Consider the following 21,759-nt stretch of genomic DNA (forward strand, 5'->3'; position numbering starts at 1 on the left):
ATCTATTTGATTTTTATTTGTTGTTAAGTGCTTTGAGAAGGTTAGCCTGGGGCCGTACGCGCGAGCACCCACATGCGCGCATATACACACACGTACATATAAAGAAACGCGCACATGTTTGTGCATGTGTGTATGTGTGTGTACTTGTCTTACTATTTTCCCTTCTACTACCGGCGAACGTCTGCTTTCTTTGAGTTTTCAGTATGGTAGTGTTGTTTTCATTCGGTGTTTTTTTTTAATTTTTGAATGTACTTTTGTAGTCATAATATCGGGTTTTGAAATCTAAGGAAGTCATACCTACCTTATTTCTTGTTATTCGGGTTTTCTTTCTCAAATATTGTGGCCTAGTGAACTATGCTTTTACTTAGATATTTATTTTGAAGATTTTCGATGTTCACAGAATAATCTTTACTCTAGGATAGCGATACAAAATAATTTTAAAATTAACACTAGCAATAAAAAATAAATGAATAAAATAAACATAAATATATAGATAAATAATATATATATATATAAACTAACATAATATTAAAAAAACAAAAAACAAAACTTAACTACACTTTTAAAAATAGGTCAGACCACTAGATATCTACGCTCCCCGCTAAAATAGTACACGCAAAGGAAGGGCTGAACCGGAGGACAACTGGGCATTTGCCTGTAAGTGCCTGCTCATTAGCTGATTAGGAAGGGTGCGGTGCAAACTAGAAAGATGATTGGCTAACTAAAAACTCAATAGATATGCGTATATAAAAAACGCGAGACAACCACAACGTTCTCTTTCTCTCTCTCTATATATATATACTAGCTGGAAGCCCAGCGTTCCCGGTCGTACAATACACATACAAATGATATTTTAATTTATGCAATTGCGTATGTATTATTAAAAATAAATGTTCTATTCAATATTATTTATTATTCAGGATAGAAATATGGATCGTTTTTTTACCTTCTTATTGAAGTTATTCCAATCGTATCACTTAACCTATGCGTTAAACGCAACAATTAAACTTTAAATTAATCCTTTAACTTTAAATTTATCCTTTAACAGAAATAGTAACAACTACATTATGAAACCTCCATTTTTCATTGATTTGAACAGCTCGTTTACATGAAATTAAGATAACTTTTTAAGATGTTATTTTTTTTATTCACGTTTATCCCGAACAAAGCATATCGCCACTTAGACGTAACGGGCTACTATTTGGGGCTATGCCTTATAAAGAGCAACCAGATGTTAGTTTACATTACATTTAAACTTCTGCATATCAGCACAGCCAGAGAAGCAGGTAGTAGGAAAGGAATTCCAAAATCTAGCTGTTCAAGGAAAGAAAATATTAGAATTAAAAAGCTTTCTGACATTTAGGGACCTCAACACTAAAGAAATGATATTTTATTGCTAAGCGAGTTTGTCGGGGATATTTACATTGAGGGAGCTCATATGCAACGAGTTCAGCAGAGCACATTCCTTTAAAATATTTGTAAAACAGGCACAGAGATGCAACATTGCGGAGATGGGACAGGGGCTGGAGCTTAGTTGACAAAGTGGAACCTATTAGATTAAAAACTTTTTCTTAAACCCAAATCTAAGAGAGAGAGAGAGAGAAAGAGAGAGAGAGAGAGAGAGAGAAGAGAGAGAGAGAGACTAGCAGTAGATGTACCAGCCCAAATATGGTAACAATACTTATGCAGAGACAAATGGTGGCCTTGTAGAAGTACAGAATACTCTCAGGTGTGAGTAGTCTTCTAGCTCGATAGAGGGAACCCACCTTCTTTGCAGCAGCTTTTGCAGTGTCCTCAATGTATTTGTTCCAGTTCATAGTGCGTGCAAATGTTAGGCCGAGGATTTTTAAGCAAGAATTTTTAGGTAGAGTGTTATTTGTCATAAATAATAGGCGGTTGAAGAGGCATATTGTAATTATTAGAACGTTGAATACAAGATGGAAAAAAGCAAATTCACACAATTTTTTCGACAAGCTCGGTCAACAGCTCGCTATATCAACAAAGCGTTTGGTCTAGGAACAACTACTAAACGCACTATGGTGGTTTAAGAAATTTCATGGCAGCGACGAGTCTTGAAAATGATGAGCATAGTTGTCGGGCATCCGATGTTGACAACGATCAAATAAGCCAATCATCTCACAACTCTTCGAGAACCTGCTTCTGAATAAGACGTAACGTATACGACGATTTCCAACCATTTGAGAGACATTGGAATGCCAAAATACTTGAAAAATGTGTGACTCACGAATGGAATGACAACCAAAAGAAACGCCATTATGAAGCTTCGTCTTCCATTCTTTTACTCATTAAGAACGACCGTTTCTCGACTAAGTGCTGACTTGCGATAAAAGGTGAGTTTTTACGACAACTGATGATGCTTAGCTCAGTGGTTAGACGCAGAGGAAGTTCCACAACACTTTCCAAAGCTAGAGTTGCACCAAAAGAAGGTCATGCAGACTGTTTGGTGATCTGTGACTGGTCCTATCCATTGCAGTTTTTTTCAATGCAGGCGAAATCATTACGGCGGAGAAGTTGGACTCTCGGCGTTGCCTAGTCGTACAATACGTTTAAACATGTTATTTTTAGTTATGAAGGTTGCTTATATATTATTATAGAGCCAATCCTCTATTAATTATTATATATCACGAGGAATAATTTGCTCGGTGTGTTTGTTTACAATATAACGTCAGCTGATATTTAAGCTTGACGATCTTAAAAGTACTCTCTCTTCTCTTGAAAAGAATTTTTACAGGGAAATATTTACGTTACACTTGCGAAAGTTACACCGGTGTAACGTAAAATATTCCCCCCTGTAAAAATTCTTTTTTTATGTCTAATCGGAAGAACCACTATTTTAAATATCGGACTTTTTTTTTATTTTTGATACTTATCCGATGAATTTCTGTACAAAACATCTAAGAACACTGCCAGAAATATAAATTACCTTTGTGTGAAATTTGAAAAAGTTGGCTTAGCCGTTTCGGAACCTATGAGGAAGGAACTCACACATGCACACACATAAACTGACTCATATAATAGTAGAGATAAAGATTAATATTTTTATGAAAATAGTGTCTATATAATCTAATATATAAAAGGCTATACATCTGTCTGTCTGTTTGTCTTCATATTTTTAAACTTTATCTCTTCCGAAACTAAAAGCCACAGAGCGGTAGTAGGCGCCTCACATGATTAAATTTTTATGGACTATTCTGTTATCAGTCTTTAGTCGGTTAAAATATGTTTTAAAGGGTAAAAATGGGTCAAAATATAAAAAAATTGTTATATATTTTGTACATTAATCTTAGTTTATTTAAAAAAATAATAATTTTTAGTCGATTCACATGCGCGTCACATTTGTATAATGGGAGCGTCACCAGCGTTTAATGCTACAATTTAGCTTTCGGTTTCGATTCTAACTATTGGCACCCAAATACTTTTTATTTTTATTTTTCAAATCACCACTCTATAAAAATTTATACGAAACCTGAGCAAATTAAAATATCACATTTAAGCGTATTTTACGACTGGGCAAAGCCGTGCGCCACCTCGCTAGTTTTACATATAGAAATGACACGAATGAGATTAATTAATAATTGCCAGCATTTTCACCAGTCTATGCCTACGTATACAGTTAATGGAGAAGTTGCCCTTAGTTCAGTATTGGATTGGAGCAATAAAGTGCTCGTTCTATTTCTTGTCTCTTAAGCAAAGTTGGTTGATGTATACGCTGCGTCATCTCACTCTAAACCATATTCTGCTAACTTTAATTTTTTAGAAAATTATGGACGAGCAAGACTCGTGAAGATTCCAAAATGTAGTATTTTGGACAGAAAAACGAACAACACGCAACAAAATGAGTTTATTTATATCCCTATGAAAATAGTGCCCATATATTTTTAATGCGCATGTTTTACAAGTATTTTAATGGAATGTGCTCTGATGAACGCGTTGTACCCTCCTCGACGTACATATCCCCCACAAACTCGCTTAACAACAAAATCACACCCCTTCACTCTTGAGATCCTTAAATGTCAGAAAGTTTTCTACTATAATAGCTTCTTCTCTAGAACGGCTACACTGTGAAATTCTCTTCCTGATACCTGCTTCCCAAACTGTACTGATATGCAGAAGTTCAAATGCAACGTAAACCAAATCTTAATCTCTCTTTGTAGTCCAAGTTGAAATATGTTTTGTTTGGTGTGAAAGTGAGTAAAAAACTTCAATAAATAAATCTAGAAATGACACAAATGAGAATAATTTATAAGTGTCAACATTTTCGCTAGTCTATACCTGCAACAAGACGAAGGTAAAATCAGTTTCACGTGATGACCATTATTTCTTATCGGTCATGACGTTCACTTGACAGGACTCTAACCTGAAAAGCTCATTAAGTATCTAGTCCAACTAATCATATTTTTGATAATCCTCATTTCTATGATAAAGTTGTTGAATTGTTCAAGAACGACTGTATTAGGAGTAATAGACTTCCAAGTGATGTTCAGTATTTTACGGATGCACTTTTGGTGAAACCTTTCCATAGCTTTAAGATGCCTTCGATATGAAGTCCATGTTTGTGATGCATACAGTAGACAAGTTAAGACACATGACCCATATACACTGATCTTTGCTTTCACAGTGATTTCTCGATCTGACGAGACACGCTTTTCAAACTTAGCAAAAATTAGTCTAGACTATCTTGTTAATTATTTCGGCATCTAGGGTTCTATCTCTACCCAGCATACTAACAAGATATTCAAAGATAGTACATTTTCTTTATTTTGTTAGACTAGAGTTGGGAGGAGTAAGTTGAATCGAAATAGGGGCATTTTAAAGTATCAGAATTGGTATCGGAATTAGATAAAAATGATCCTCATTTAAGATTCTGAAATTATTTAAAACTGAATTGTCCGGTTGCTAATAATAAAATTATAAATATTTATTGTTTTTTAAACTGGGAAATCTTAAACACATGGAACATCATTCTCGATCATCAGACTGCAGACGAAAGCACACATGAGAATGAAGCCTGTGTCGTTTCTTTTCAGAGGAGTGCTCGGCAAAGAAATCCCCACCTTACCGCCCTGTCTATGATCATGAGATCAAGGAGGAGTGTAGGAAAAATTGTAGCTTTCCATTAAAGCGTCCGCGCGCGCGCACGCGTGTGTGTGTGTGTGTGTGTGTGTATGTGCGCATCATGTGGAATCAAGCTGTAAGGGGAGGGAAGAAAGAATCAAGATCGCGACGACCACAACTTTTATAACTAAACGATCCTGCAAAGTGACGCAAAATCTCGTGGCTTGTGTGCAAAATCTCGCGGCACATGTGCAAAATCTCGTCGCTCGACCGCATAACAGGAGGTTGCGAAAACACGGACAGACGATGACGAGAATCCGTGGAGAGTGCTGTTGTGCGTTGTTGAGTTATCTTGCTGTCTTGCCTTTTTTTTTATTATTTTTTTCCATTTTTTTTGTATTACATAAATATTTATTGTTTTTTTAACTAGCTAATCTACATCATCAAAAGTCAATATAAATTTATTTTATTTATATAATAAAACATGTGGAACTTTGCCTTCGCTAAGTTGTGAACGGGTCCCTTCCCAAGGGAACCCTTTTGTCACATAAGAGTCAATCTTCGGTCATGGAAGCAAAGTGCTGCTATACTAATCACAGGTCACCAAAATGTGACCTCTGACCTCGTTCGAGTGGCTATTCTGATTGACTATGACTAGATGTGGCATTTTCAATGCAGTAGTCCCCGTTGGTTGTGCTGGTCAGTCTTCCATTCGCAGCTGGTGTTTATATGCCGTCGTATCGCTAGTCGGTCGCCCGTAATACTTCCTATTATAACTTAGAAACAAAAGAAAAGCGATGGATTGGTGGCTGTGTATGGGCGTCAGGAGCGCACTTTACTATTCACACTTCTGTCCCCACACAGAAATATCCAAACTGCTCTGACATCAACTACATCAGCTTTGTAAACGTTCAACAGGCGCCGTTGAATTTTAATCATTTCAATGTTTGTTTGTTTGTAAAAATGCTCTTTTGGCAGAAATTCAATGACGCATCTTTGCTTCTGACGCATATCCATAACAGGATTTGCTTTATTAGAGTCTCACACCGTCAATATCTATAACAGAGTGATGGAACCTTCAGATCATGAATGCATAGGTTCAGTCCTAAGGACAATGCAATTTGCAATCTCCTTAGATCAATTCGGGCGGAAAAAGATAGGAGGTATTATTTTTGGAACACCCATAGTATTGAAAACTCTTTTGGGGGACTTCAGATAGGTTAGTGTTTGTCGCACCAATTTGATATTCCATGCATGGACGAGTCTGGCTTTGTAGCAAGTGAAAGTGTTTTCTAGCGTGGTATAGTTGTCTCCATTAACTTGCATTAGATTTGCCAAAGCACTCTCCATATGTGATCCGACTTCTCGGGTTATTTTATAAGGATTCAGCCATTATTTTGTGAATGTTCAGTTTGCTTGCATATTGTGAATAGCGTGTGATGTTAAAGACTAGCAAACAATCAAATCTATATATAACAAAGTGGTACACTTTTATTGTTATAAAGTGTCTACGAACGAGAAAATCAGCAGCAACCGAAGGATAGCCGACTAGCGAAAATATTAGAAGCAGCAGCAACCGTCTTAACACATATGCAAAATAAACAAATTTGCCCTTGTTTGTACGACAAAGAAAAGGCAAAAAAGCCAGCACGTGGTCGAGAAAAGAGAAGCAATGAAGATGGGCGTGGGGCGTGTGAAAACGAAGGTGAAAAAGCGCTTGCTAACGCCATCGTGTAATGGCGAGGATAAAGACTTTTAAAAAGCACATGTTATATGGCAGAGTGTTGTAAAATACATATGTGTGCGAAAAGACTTTCGAAAGATAACGAAATACGTTATTGTTGGAAGAACTCCGAATAAATACATTTCATTTGCACTTTTAAAAATGCTGAATACAATATTTTTTCTTCCTTCTTTATTTTTTGTTTTTTACTTTGCGACGAAGTATTAGACAACGTGTGGGTCCGAAGTTTGATATGTAGCGACACAATGAATGTGTAATTTATACGTTACAGATATAGATTACATCAGTCTAAGATCTGGTTAGAAAAAGATTAACAAAAGTGTATTTTGTTTTACCTTCGTTTTCTTCTATTTGTCTCTTCTTTTTGGATTTCTTGATTTTTTCTTATTTCAGATGAATATTCTTGCGTTAATGGCGATTGTGTCCCTTCGACGAATGTGTGTGATAAGAGGGAACACTGCTCCGACAGTTCAGACGAAATAAATTGCCGTGAGTATTAAATTGTTTAATCATTCACATACTTTTCTCTTTTAGTGATGAAAATCTTAGACCTTATTCATATTTTCCTTTTAGCCCATTTGCTGAAATTATTTATTGTTGGATAAAGAAATTTAGAGATCGTACACACACAAATTCTGGATAAGAACATAAAAAATTTGAGGTTGGATTTGCACATAATTCTGAATAACAAAGAGATTTCAGATCGGACTTTATTCACATATTTTGACCTCTTATGGAACAAAGAGATTCCAGATCGGACTGTGTATACATATTGATCTCTGATTAAACAAAAAATTGCCAATAAAAGCAGGAAATTCGAGGAACAAAAAACAGACAGAGAGAGGAGTGCGATTGTCATCTCATTATCTTGCCAACCCCAAACCCCTACCACTATCCACCTTTGCTCAACATGTTCTACTACCACTGACAGGCCAAATAATAAAAATAAAAAAATGAATAAATACAGTTTTGCTTATGAAACTGTATTCGTGTTTGATTGTCAAGACTGCTAAAACAAGCAGAGTGTATATCATCATTAGCAGCACGCATCTTTGTAGAAGTGCAACAAACATGATTATATATACGTAACATCCACTTATAAGAGAACACACTACATCATAACAAACTGGCGTATGTGCGTACGAAAAGTAAAGCAATTTGAGATTTATCTTTAAGGAGGGTGAAGAACTGTCTTGTTGGGCATCTTTGTCAAATATCTGTGACAAAGATAGAGTTGTGGATTGGTGAATTCGTGCATCTTCAGTTCCTCGCGAATATTTGTGTGTACAGTTCTCACGCTGACGTCAAACTACGCACTTATTGTTTTTATAGATACACGATGGTCCTTATATATGAAAATTTTTATGTTGCTAATCAACTCTGATGTTCTGACTTCCTTAGTTCTCCCACATATCTCATTATCCATCAAAATCCTTACCTTCCTTGAATCTCTTATACCACTTAAAACCTGATCCTCGATTTATGTAAGATGATCTAAAAGTAGTCTGAAGAATACCATAGTTCCCATGGCATTTTTCTAAGTTTAATTTTATTGCATCTCGTTTTTCTAAAGTGCCATCATTTCCAAATTGCATTTCATTTGAACTAGAAATCATACAAAATTGGTCAATCATCTAATAAGATGTATAGCAATAACATACTGAATTTTGAAGTGTCTACGTCAATTTTAAATGCCTATACAAAAGAAGACTGCAAACTTATTGAAGGCACCTCGTAATTGAATAATTTATATCAAATGTTTCGATATTAAATAGCCCAAATAAAACCGATATGTCTTTAATATCTAAAACCAATGTGGGCGGATTGAAATAATTATCATTAGCTTAGTAGATGTAGGACAGTTAAGGTAATAAGTTTATTTCACACAGGAAATCTAAAGAGCAAATGACAGGAAGTTATAAAGATGTCTCGAGGAAAAGAATGCTAAACATATACCTGGCCAGAGATAGAATAGGTTGGATGTGAATTTCTTTAAGCAGTTCAACGCATACCATACTGTAAAACAAATGTTAAATCTATGATGATGAGGGGGAGGAATAAAAGAAGGATAAGAATAACGCGGCGGGGTCTATATATAACCGAGTGTATATCTCTACCTCTACAATTATATAAATGCAACTTTCTATGTGGATGTGTGAGTTTGTTCCTTATAGACTCCGAAACATCGAAACAGAATTTCATAAAAATTTACTGAACTTTAGTGTATAAGTTTGGGAGTGATTTAAGTTTAGTTTTGTCTAAGTCCCTCCCCGATCATTACCGATAATCGAAACCGTTATTTTGATTTATCTATCATCAGTAAAGCCATTTTTTATGTCGTCGCTAAGCAACACTGATAGAACAACGGGCAGTGAAAATTCTACTGTGGGTAAGTTGATAGCGTGTTTTTTTTTCTTTTATTTTGCATGACGTGGTCTGTAGGTTCAAACTCCGCACGTAATTTTCTTAATTATTTTTCATTAACTGTAAAGAAATTTAAAGGCTTGAAAGTTTACGTGTTTTTATTTATTTATTTATTTTGCATGACGTCGTCTGTAGGTGCAAACACCACAAGTAAATTTCTTAAGGTGCTTTTTTTTCGTTTACTGGAAAGAAGTTTCTATAAAATAATTTAATCAAAGAAACAGTAGGTTCTCTAGAGTGCAATGTAGAATAACATATATTTTGGACTAAGTTACTGCATGGAGACATGTGAAGCTTTCTCCCGAGCAATTTCACGCATTTTAATAAAAATAAAAATAGAGAAGTGTGAAACATTCGTTTATCATTATTCAATCCCGGACAACGTCCAACCTCCCAACTATACATATCTAAATTCATGTATCGTTTAATGGTATAAAATATTCTAATGAATGTGCGTATACAGAGTGTATATACGATTGTATGTACGTGTCACAGTCATCTATATGACGTGTGTATATATAGTTCGTTGTGTGTGTATGCACATTTAATTATAATTCATGACGGGCCAAGAATATGCATGGATAACTTTACAATGGAAATGGAGAATAATACTTATTTTGGGGTTAAATTAATCTTTAATCTGACGTAATTCAACTCACATCTTTTAACATGTGACTTTTTGACTAAAGTTTTATTCACCAAATTTATTGTTAATGTATTTGACATAACTCTTCATTTCTTTATTGTTTCTAAGATTTCAACTGCATTGAAAAACTTATAAACCTTATTTGTCGTTGTAACACCATCTAATTTTCATACTGATAATCATAATAATGTTCTTTCATAATAATAACTTCTTAACATAATATCAAACTTATAATTATAATAGTCGATCTTATAATCGACGATTACCTAGGCGTTTTCCAGCGTTTTCCGAGACACTAATACATGACAATAACGAAAGGAAAAGGATAGGAGGAATGGAGGAAGAGGATGATTTGTATTCTGTCAGTCCTATAACTTAAACTACAAAATTAAAAAGAACCATTCCAATAAAAAAACTGACTGTCTCCATAGTTTTAAACTCTATCTCTCCGAAACTAAAAGTCGCAAATGATTGGATTTTTATGGACTGTCTTTAGCTGGTGAAAATAGTTTTTAAGCGTTAAAAAAGGTGTCCAAATTGAAAAATATCGTTGTATATTTTATACATTCTTCTTATTTTATTTTATTATTTTTAAATCTGTTCATATGCGTGTCACATTAGTTCAGTGGTACCGTCACCAGCTTTGAATTCTACAGTTTGGCTTTCGTTTTCGATACTAGCTGATTACACCCAAATATTTTTAGTTTACTTTTGAATTCACGATTCTATAATAATATATACGAAATCTGGACAAATTAAAATATAACTTTTATACGTATTCTACGACCGGCAAAGCCGGGCACCCTCTCGGTAGTCTAATATATAATAGGTTACGTGTCTATTTGTCTGTCTGTCTGCCTAAATATTTTCAAACACTATCTCTACCGAAACTAAAAGTTGCCGAGTGGCGCTCGAGGCATCAAATGATTGATTTTTTTATGGACTGTTCTCTTATGGGCCTTTACCTAGTAAAAATAGTTTTAAGGCATCATAAAGAGGTCAAAATTGAAAAAATCGTTATACATCTGTACATTCGTCATAGGCCAAATAATTGCATTCTTTGTGGATCGGTCGTTTATATATATATATTAAGGTAAACTTTCTGTCTGCGTGGGAAATAGTCTCTACCAAACTATTCTGTCAATTTTTGGTCTACAAACTCGAAATAGATATATAAGAGAATGGACTTTTGGAATAAATTTGATTTGGATTTTAGGCGGTAAAATGGCTGTTAACTGGTCAAAATCTGAAAAAGATAGAACTTTGCAGGTGTAAGTCGACTTAAAGTGTTTTTATGCATGCGCAAATATACATTTATCAAGATTTTTTGAAGTTTTGATATTTTTTTATTGTCGTTTCACTCCAAACTAAGCACAGAACAATTGAGTTGTGAGGGACTACTATTTGGGACCACATTTGCAAAGGTGCTATTTATGGAGTTGGGCATGGAGATTTCTGTTGACATTACGCTTGGATTTTTGCATATCAGTACAGTATTGGAAGCAGGGTCCCGGGAAGGAATCTCAAAGTACAGTAGTCTGAGGGGGAAAAGCTATTCGAGTAGAAGCTTTACGGATCTCTAGAGTGTAGGTTGAGATTTTGAGGCTTGACGGGTTTGTCAGGGGTATTTTTGTCGAATTGGTACTAGTGCTGGGAATTATTGAAATACTTGAAAAACAGGTACAAAGATGCCATGCCGTAACTAATTGAGTGTTTTTTGTGAAAGTTTGGTAAGGGGTCATAGATTAGAGCTCAGACGAGCACCTGCTATAAAAATAACAAAAGCGCATAGACAGGTTCACATCGTCTATTCCATGAGAAAGAGGCTACAAGGAAGATAAAATACATCACATACTAGGTTTAGAAGCCGGTTTTGAACTCTATCAAGGAAATATAGGACGCGTCGATCAGCCCCTGCCCAGATGTGGCAACAGTATTCCACTTTAGACGTACTTCACTCTTATAAAGATAAAGGAGTGCATCAGCAGTGAGATACCTAATTGAGCCGTAGAATGATATCAACATTTTGCCAGCGATCTTGGCAACATATTTGATGTATGTGTTTCATTCCAGATCAGAAGTTTAAGGCAGTCTCAGAATCTTGCCAGGACATGGGGCTTTTCAACAACGAGGGCCACTAATTTCAATTGGGGAGTGATGGGAATTAGAGCGATTATGATAAAAAGAGAGAAGTTTGGTTTTAGATGCATTGAAATTAACCAACCAACCTTTTCCCCAACCACGTGTTCAAGATCAGAAGAAAGAGAATTAGAAAGATCTTGGTCATTGGCAGCCTTTGAAGTGTTACCATAGATTGTGGTGTCATCTGCATAAATGTCTGCGTATGACCTAAAATGTGATTTGGGAAATCATTGATGAATATCAAGAAGAGAGTTGGGCAGAAAACGTTGATACTATGAGCTTCTGGTTTCTGCCTATCAACGTTTAAACTTATAAGTCTCTAAGAAAGAAAATATTTGATAATTGAGAGGACATTTCCAGCACACGAATAAAAAATAAATATCTATTAAGAGAAAAATATTAAATTTTGTTTACATCAATACTTTATTCAGGTTACTGAAAAAAATAATACTTTTCTGAATTTTTTTGGTCATTCGTATGATTTTAATTTTTCGGATTACTATTCTTATCTTGAATTCTATTTTCACAACTTTTCGTTCGATATAACCTTCGACATTATTTCAGAAAGAATGATATCAGCTTTAAGGAATCTGTACGAGAGACAAAATGACACTACTCAAAACTCACCACAGCGTGTATACGATACAGAAACATTCTAAGAATATGTAATCTATATTATATCAGGATAGTATTCAGGAGTGATTCGAATCTCCAGAAACATCTTATGCAATTAATGGATAAAAAAATATAAAGATCACACACACACACACACACACACACACACACACACACACACACACACACACACACACACACACACACACACACACACACACACACAAATCCAGGCTAGCAAAAACAAAACAAAAAAAAACTCGCAAAAACAAAACAGCAAAAACAAAACACAACAAAAACAGGTCGAGTTTTGTACACACATATTGACCATAGAAAGCAAAGAAAAACCAGATCGAACTTGTACACAGATATTGACCTCTGGTTGAATAAAGAAAGAATTTGTCAATAAAAGCTAGAGGTAAGACGAACAGAAATCATGGAGAGATGCGAACGCGCATCACCTTGTTAGCTCGTCAACCCTAACGTTCACCTTTCACCTTCGTTGCTCGACACGTCCAGCGACCACTGACAGGCAAAATAATAATTAAATAAATACAAAAGTTAAGATTCCTACACAATAAATCATTACTAATAAGTGTGCGTATGAGATTCCAAGCAAATGTGGAGAACTATATAAAGGCGAGACATGTTATCCATTAAAAGTAAGATTAGATGAATATCAATGTTGTAATACCGGGAGATATTGGAAAATTCGGGTATGGCTGATCATATATGGATTAAAAAGGGAAACCCTCTAGTCTTATTGGACAAAGTAGAAATTATAGACAGAGAAGGAATATGGAGTGTAAGATGACACAATGATTGATTGGTTGTTTTGTTTTACGGCATATAAACCCTTTTCAGGTTATTTAATGCCGAATCTGGTGATTTTGAAGAACGATTTTTTAATATAGTATATTTGTTTTTTAAGTCGTATTCTATTTAACCCATAGTTGGGACCCTAACAGGTACTACCACTCCGGGTCAGAGTGGACCTGGGATCAACGGCAATTAAAGGGTGGCTCCACACTCCCTAAGGCCTGCAAGCTGGGGCCTCAACATCGGATATAGTTTAACGCCATATCCAGGACCATGGCACAATGAAGCAAAATGTTAGTTTGGTAATAATGAATTACAAAGTAATACAATTTAACAGGATATCGGAACCGTTAATTATAGCTAATATATATATATATATATATATATATATATATATATATATATATATATATATGTGTGTGTGTGTGTGTGTGTGTTGGATGTGATAACTAATGGCTACACATATGCAAACATGTTTCAGTGACCACCCTGCCAGGGAAAATCACCTCATCAAGTCAAGAATATCTCTTTGGCTGACACATTTTGGCTTTGTTTAAATAATACTTCCAATAATATATATATATATATATATATATATATATATATATATATATATATATATATATTATTGGAATGTGTATGAGAACACTTCTCAACCCATATACTAAACAAATTTTTTATCTGCCGATTTGAAATTATATATACGGTTATTCAGACATGTGGAAAACTTTTTAAACAGTTTTCATACGAAAATATTGAAAAATCGTTACGTGGAGGATCATCGAATTTTTATCTGTTTTTCAACTGTTTCACAAATGCGCTTGCATGAATCGTTCACATAAGAGGTTGATTATGTTACGAATAAGTAGGTTTTAAAATAGTTTTAAAAGATAGTTGGCCTAATGTTTATCGTGCTTGACTCACTGCCCTAAGGTTTTGGTTTCGATCACAGGTCGAATATTTTGGACTTACAATAAGTGAACTGTTTATAAAAAATAATACTCACATGCACATGTCTCAGTTTCTTTTCTGTTTTTACTTTATATTTGAAGGAATTTAACGTTACGTTTAATACCGAATAACGCCGTGTACATCTTGTAGTATATATATACTTTCGAGTAGATAGCAATAATACGAACACACACACACACACACATATAAATATAGACGGAAAAGAAGAAAACGACAATATAAAGATATATACTAATGCATATAGATTTAATTGTCCATTTAATAGGGAGATTATATTCATTAGGGTACGGGATATATATGATCTTTATACTTAGGTCTTTCAAAACCAAAAGAGTAGAGAAGTTGCTAATAATTTTGACATCCCATTATTTCGATGCTAATGTATTTATCGTTAGATGTCACATTTCGAATACGTTACCTAGCACTTTCTCTCCACTTCATCGTACTATCCTATATTAAGATTCACCTCGATCTATATAAAGATTCACCACGAACGTTTGAAAGTCAAACACACGTCTGACGAATGAAAGACTTTCTAAAATATGCAGCATCACAGATACACACCCTGATCACCTGACCCAAGTAAGAGCATAAGAACATATAACATGTAGAATGTTATAATATATATATATATATATATATATATATATATAACTACTTAATTTACTTACATAAAATTAATATACGAAAGTATAGATTTATGCGTAAACTTTAAGTATTTACTTCAAAAGTGCTCAATACGTAGGTAGAGCTAGTTAGTAATTTATAAAATGTATATGGCGAACCACAGAATTCGCGCATAAGCCTGACGAATCCTAGAGTGGATGAAACGCCGAATATTCAGTGTAGCTTAATCGCCATATATATTTTATAAATTACTATATATATATATATATATATATATATATATATATATATATATATATAGTCTTGGAAGTTTTTAACCTTTAAAACTATACAAAAATATTTTTTATCATTCGTTAGAAAACCATCTAGTCAGTAAGTCATTTAATCACCTGCAATCACTGCATCAACTCGCTCTCGAATTTACTATAATACCAATAATTTATTTTTCAAGGGATCATCAGTTGTTTACCATGAAACACTGTTTCGGGGATTTAAAAACAAAACAGTATATTACATCATGGCTCCCCAGCAGTGTTGATAAAACACCACCACCCGTAATCTTAGGAAGAATACATGTTTCAAACATTTGATCCAGTTTTCTATTCTTAATTGCAATTACTAACCTTTTCATACTATAAAAATGAATTTCTTACCTGTGCGATTCATCAATTTCCACATTTAAAATGGATACATTTTTTAATTTATCAGTCTTGTATATATATATATATATATATATATATATATATATATATATATATATATATATATATATATATACACTTGTGCCCGATATTATTCATACCCCTCGGATCTTTGAGATTTCTATAAGAATATTGCTCAAACCAGAAGGTAGACAATATTAAAGGGATTTCAAACAATAAATCAAGCATAAGCATTTAATTTAAACTCAACAAATAAATAAATTATGCAAGTTTGAAACATTATACAAAGAAAAACAATAATGGCACTAGTTCAAAATTATTCATACCTCTCTTACTAATAGTCAATAGCATGCCCTTTATTCTTAATAACTGCCTGTAACCGTTTGGGATATTTATCAACAAGGTTTTTACAAGCATCAACACTGATTTTTGACTATTCTTCAATGCAGTAGTTCTCCAAATCCCTCAAATTTCTAGGTTTCCGCTTTTTAACCTCAGTTTTCAATATGTGCCAGAGGTTTTCGATAGGGTTCAGGTCGGGACTCTGGCTAAGCCATTTCAAAACATTAATTTGATTATCCTCAAACCATTTCTTGACTATTTTGGCAGTATGTTTTGGATCATTATCCTGTTGAAGGACCCAGTTTGGTCCTAAATCGAGCTTCTCCGCATCCTGTCTAATGTTTTTCTTGAGTATCTCCAAATATTGCTCCTTCTTCATGGTTCCATCTATCTTGACCAAACTACCTGGACCACTAGCCGAAAAGGAGTCCCAAAACATTAGGCTACCACCACCATGTTTCACCGTGGGTATGGTGTTCTTTGGGTTGTAAGCTTCTCCTTTCTTCCTTCACACGTAAGAAGCATCCATATGGCCAAACAATTCAATTTTTGTTTCGTCAGTCCACAAAATACTTGAGAAAACGGACTCTGGAGAATTCACATGGGTCCTAGCAAACTTTAGACGTGCTGCAAGGTGTTTTCCGGTGTGCAATGGAGTCCTTCTTGGTCTTCTTCCTTTCAGACCATTTTCATGCAGAGTCCTTTGCAATGTTTGCCTTGATATTTTTATGCCAGAAGACTCCAGATTTTCTAAAATGTCCTTATTAGTGGTGGTTGGATTTGCATTAACACTTCTTACAATATTCCTGGTGGCTCTAGCAGACAGTTTCCTTTTTCTTCCTCTACCAATCAAGTTGTTTGTTGTGTGGTGGCTCTGGAATTTTTTGATGATGCTCTGTACTGTTGCTGTAGGGACCTCAAATTTCTTGAAAATTGACTTGTAACCTAAACCATCATTATGTGAATTCACAATTTTAGTCCTAAGATCATTACTAAGCTCTTTTTTCTTCCCCATTCTAATAATTTTTATTCTTTTATTGGTTTTCAGTTGATATCATTTTAATTTCTGAAAAATGCAAAAAACGAAATGAAATTAATCAAAGGTTGTATAAAAGCATTCAAAATAAGAATCAAACAGAAAACAAACAGTCAGAAACTCGATTAATACTGAAAAAATAAGGGGGTATGATTATTTTTGAACATTGCAGATTTTATAAATAGCTGTATATTTCTTTTATTACAAGTATCCCGAGATTTTAAAATGACGAAAATGATCAGAAGAGGTTTATTAAGAATATGTATCAATATGGACGTAAACAATAAATTCTTACAAAAGTTACACCTAATAAACTCAATTTTCAAGGGGGGTATGAATAATATCGGGCACAACTGTATATATACTGCGTATCAAATAATTAACGAGTTTACATTTTTCAAATATTTAAGGAACGAGTGATTAAAAATCCATGAAACTTTGAGAAAGTGCTTACAATACTATTCAGCTACTCTAGTCAGAAAATGAAAGTATTGAAAGCAGTATTTGCGAAGTTATGGCAGAAGATAGGAATATCTGTTGATTTCAGTGTGTCAAGTTATTTACGAGGTTGAGGAAAACACAATATACCCATAACTTGCTTATTGTAATAATTTTTAAACATTAAATGAACTAGGAAAAATCCTTAGAACACAATAACTGCATAGCAATTTCTATTTTTACATAAATAGTAGTGGATATACGATTTTTTTTATGAATGACCTGTAGACGTTGGTCCATAGAATTAGTCAAATTTGTGATTTTGTCAACAGTTATTTCTCGCAATATCTCTTGGAGAGTATCGCACAACTATCTTTGCTCTTAAATTGGCGTCCACTTGCATAAAGGTGTCGCTTCATGATACTTCAAAGGTTCTCAATTGGAATCAAATATGGTGAATTCGCAGGCCACTCCATCTTCCTAGCCCAGAGAACACCGGTTGTTGCAAATACTCTTTGCTTTTGTTTGCTGCATTCGAGAGAGCATTACCCTGCATAAAAATAATGATTCTTCTGAACTTCACCGTTGTTTCTTCAGCCATGGTCAAAGTGCTCATTCAGAAAAGCTATGTAAGCATTTGACGTCATTTTTACCCCGTCTTGGACTCTCCATGGGCCAATTAAAGTACCTCCCAGCCCAAATCATTATCCCACCATCACCTTGTTGGCGCCTTAAACACTGATGACAATGTTGTCCATCCAGGACCTATCACTTGCTCCAGCAAGGTCATTAAGAGTGACATGCACTTCATCCGTGAACAAAACTTTGGAAAATCCGTTTTCATGTTGTCCTCTTCCCATGTCAATCGGTTTTGTATGTGATGTTGCTTTAATGGGGGCTTATCACAGGCTTAACAGACTTTGCTACTTTTTTCAGAAGGTGATATCGAGTACTTTATAAACATTCTTCAATCCCGCTATGTCAAAAAATTCTCGACTTATCTGCCCAGGGTTCTTAACAACTTCACGTTTAATCGGAGTAGAGAATGGTGTGAAGCAATTCTAGATTTACCTTTATCAGCTCTCTTACGTGCCTTTGTAGGGCCCTTGACAACGTTTTTCAGAGTTTCATGGTACCTTCCTATCATTTCCGATATTTAGAGGGTAGTTTTATCTGTTCCGTAATAGTACTCTTTTCGGAACTACTCAAACCACCTTTACGACCCATTTTATTGACGAAACAAACTGCCTTGTTAATAATTTGAGACACCTCAAATGCCGTGGATTCAGCAATTATGATGGCAAGTTGTTTGCATCGCGCGGGACAGTACGAAAATTTCACAGTGCGCGCAACTCAGCATTCCCAGCGTTTCTGAAGCTTTTGATACGAAACTAGCGGTAAGTTTCTGAAATTGATAAAAAAAAGATGTTATCTCGTTAATAATTTGACACGCAGTGTATAAAATATGATTGTACATATGCACACATGTATAGAGTCAATAAAGTGAAACTACATAGCTGGTTCCACCATTATATCTTAAGTTGCTTCAGTGTGAGTCTAATTATTACATCTCTGCGTTGTTCTGCTTTTTAAAATTGTAAATTTATTTTATATACTTTTTATTTTTCTATTTTTCTATTATTCATTATTTTATCCTGTAATTTACTGCAGCTAATCTCAGTAGTTACTTCTACAATTCCCTCAGTGACAAAATCTCTGTGAATGCATCGGTATTTAGAAATCAATGGTGCCAGCTTAGCGTAAAGGTCCCTACAGGATATCGGATTATAATGGAGGTAAGTTACATTTTGCTTTCTTGCTTTTCACAAACAAACGACATTTGTGGCGTGGTTCTTGGCTTCGGTAAATGTCATCTTGGACGACGATATGCGTCTTTGTGTATATCCACGATGACATCTACGATTAATATAAATCTGTACTATTTTATTAAAGGAACTGTGTCTCTGTATGTGTGTGTGTGTATGTGTGTGTGCGTATGTGTGAGTTCATTTCCTATGGATTCTACACAGCTAATCCGATTTTGACACAATTTCACATTTTACTCTTTGCTCTTTCACACGAACACTTTTGATCAAAAATTTAAGACAACTTAAAAATCTTTAAAAAGAAACAATTTTTTAATGATAGCTTTTAAACTGTTCCGACTTAAGGTTACTAATACTACCATCTAAAAGGTTATGGAAACAAAAGGTACATTCCAAAAATTTTATTTAAAAATTTGCATTTTTATTAAATTAGGCTTTTTACACATGATCAACATTATAAGATTAGGGGTATAAATTGTTAGATTTATGGTACTTCTAATGTTTTTAATTCAGTTAGAGATTAGCAATCACTGTAAAGGTGTTACCATGCCTAAAGCAAAAAAAAAAACTAACCGAAGTTCAGCGCTCTCGAATCCTAGTATTCCATAAGCAACGTTTGTCACAGCGAGCGATAGCAGATAAGGTAAATCGAAGTAAAACTGTTATTTCCAACTTTCTAAAGAACACTGAGAATTATGGTATCCCCCCCCCCTAAATTTCTCCTGCATCGTGTAGGAGAATCGAACGGGTTGTTATGAATGACCGAGGATTTTATTCTAGTCAAATTAAGGCGATTAAGATGCTGATTGCAGTCCAATAATCATCAGACAACACTTACAGCAAAAAGTCATGGTAAATAAAAAGCGTAAACAAATTCCTCGATTGCTTCCACGTCACAAAGTGGACCGCTTAAGATTTGGTACTGAATACTAAACCTGGGACGTTGAGAAATAGAAGAAAGTCTTGTTTTCTGATGAGAAAAAATTCAATTTAGATGGTCCTGATGGCTTCCAGCGATATTGGCATGACAAAAACATGCCACTTTAAATTTTTTCCACACGTCATAGTAGTGGAGGGTCCGTAATCGTATGGGGTGCATTTTCTTACAGAGGGGCGATGGAGCTCCAGGTGGTGCAGAGTCGTCAGACAGCAGCTGATTATGTTAGCATGTTACAAAAAGCATTTTTGATAATGGAGGGTCATCGTTTGTGGGGAGATGGATGGCTATTCCAACAGGTTTATGCTGCAATCCACACTGCAAGATGGACTTTGAGCTTTCTACAATAAAATTGTGTGCATCTCTTGGGACATCCTGCATGCTCACCGGACTTGAAAATGTTTGGGGATGGATGACAATTGAAAATGTTTGGGGATGGATGACAAGAGTGGTTTATCAAACTGACAAACAATATTCAACAAAAAATGAATGTCGTGAAGCCATCTTCAGAAACTGGTGCAGGATCTCCCGCACCTTAATGGAAATCCTGATTTCTAGCATGCTCCAAAGCATTTTTGAAGTCATCAAAAACAGTGGAGGCAGAACTCATTATTAAGTTTGATTGTTAAATGCTTTCATACACTTTTCATACACTTTTTATACAATTTAATAAAATTTTTGTCTCTGGTCTTATAATTTTGATCATGTGTAAGAAACCTAATTTAATAAAAATGTAAATTTAATAAATACATCTTTGGAATGCAGCTTTTTGTTTCCATAATCTTTTAGATTGTAGTATTGGTAACCTTAAGTCGGGAGAGTTTAAAATCTATCCTTAAAAAAATTTTTTTAACGATTTTTAAGTAGGCTTAAATTTTTGATCAGCAGTGTATGTTTAAAAATAATTTTCGTTAGTTTGTTTACTTATGTTTAAAAATAATCTTCCTTAGTCTGTTGTTTTATGTTGTTTAAAATAATTTTCGTTAGTCTGTCGCACGTATGTTTAAAAATAATTTTCGTTAGTCTGCCTCACTTGTGTTTTGAAAAAAATCGTTAATCTGTCACATTTATGGTTAAAAATTATATTATTTGGTCTATCACAATTAATTTCAAAAATAATTTTCCTTAGTCTGTCACGATTATATTTTAAAACAGTCTGTCACACATTATATTTTAAAACAGTCTGTCACACATTATATTTTAAAACAGTCTGTCACACATTATATTTTAAAACAGTCTGTCACACATTATATTTTAAAACAGTCTGTCACACATTATATTTTAAAACAGTCTGTCACACATTATATTTTAAAACAGTCTGTCACACATTATATTTTAAAACAGTCTGTCACACATTATATTTTAAAACAGTCTGTCACACATTATATTTTAAAACATGACGCGTATGTTAAAAAGAATATTTGTTTGCCTATCACATCCATGACTGAAAAAT

The 21,759-nt window shown here is 34.4% G+C and overlaps 1 protein-coding gene across 1 annotated transcript in view; it reads left to right on the forward strand.

Moving 5' to 3' along the window:
* LOC145287716 (uncharacterized) overlaps window positions 1-21,759 on the forward strand; it is a 640,174-nt gene that overhangs the window by 44,216 nt on the left and 574,199 nt on the right. Inside the window, exons 6-7 of the mRNA XM_080135469.1 lie at window positions 7,214-7,309; window positions 19,215-19,339. Coding sequence (XP_079991595.1) covers window positions 7,214-7,309; window positions 19,215-19,339 — 221 coding nt within the window. The remainder of the gene's footprint in view (window positions 1-7,213; window positions 7,310-19,214; window positions 19,340-21,759) is intronic.

The sequence above is a fragment of the Euprymna scolopes genome, chromosome 11 (assembly GCF_053919585.1).
Source record: "Euprymna scolopes isolate OS-2025 chromosome 11, ASM5391958v1, whole genome shotgun sequence".
Classification (NCBI taxonomy): Eukaryota; Metazoa; Mollusca; class Cephalopoda; order Sepiida; family Sepiolidae; genus Euprymna; species Euprymna scolopes.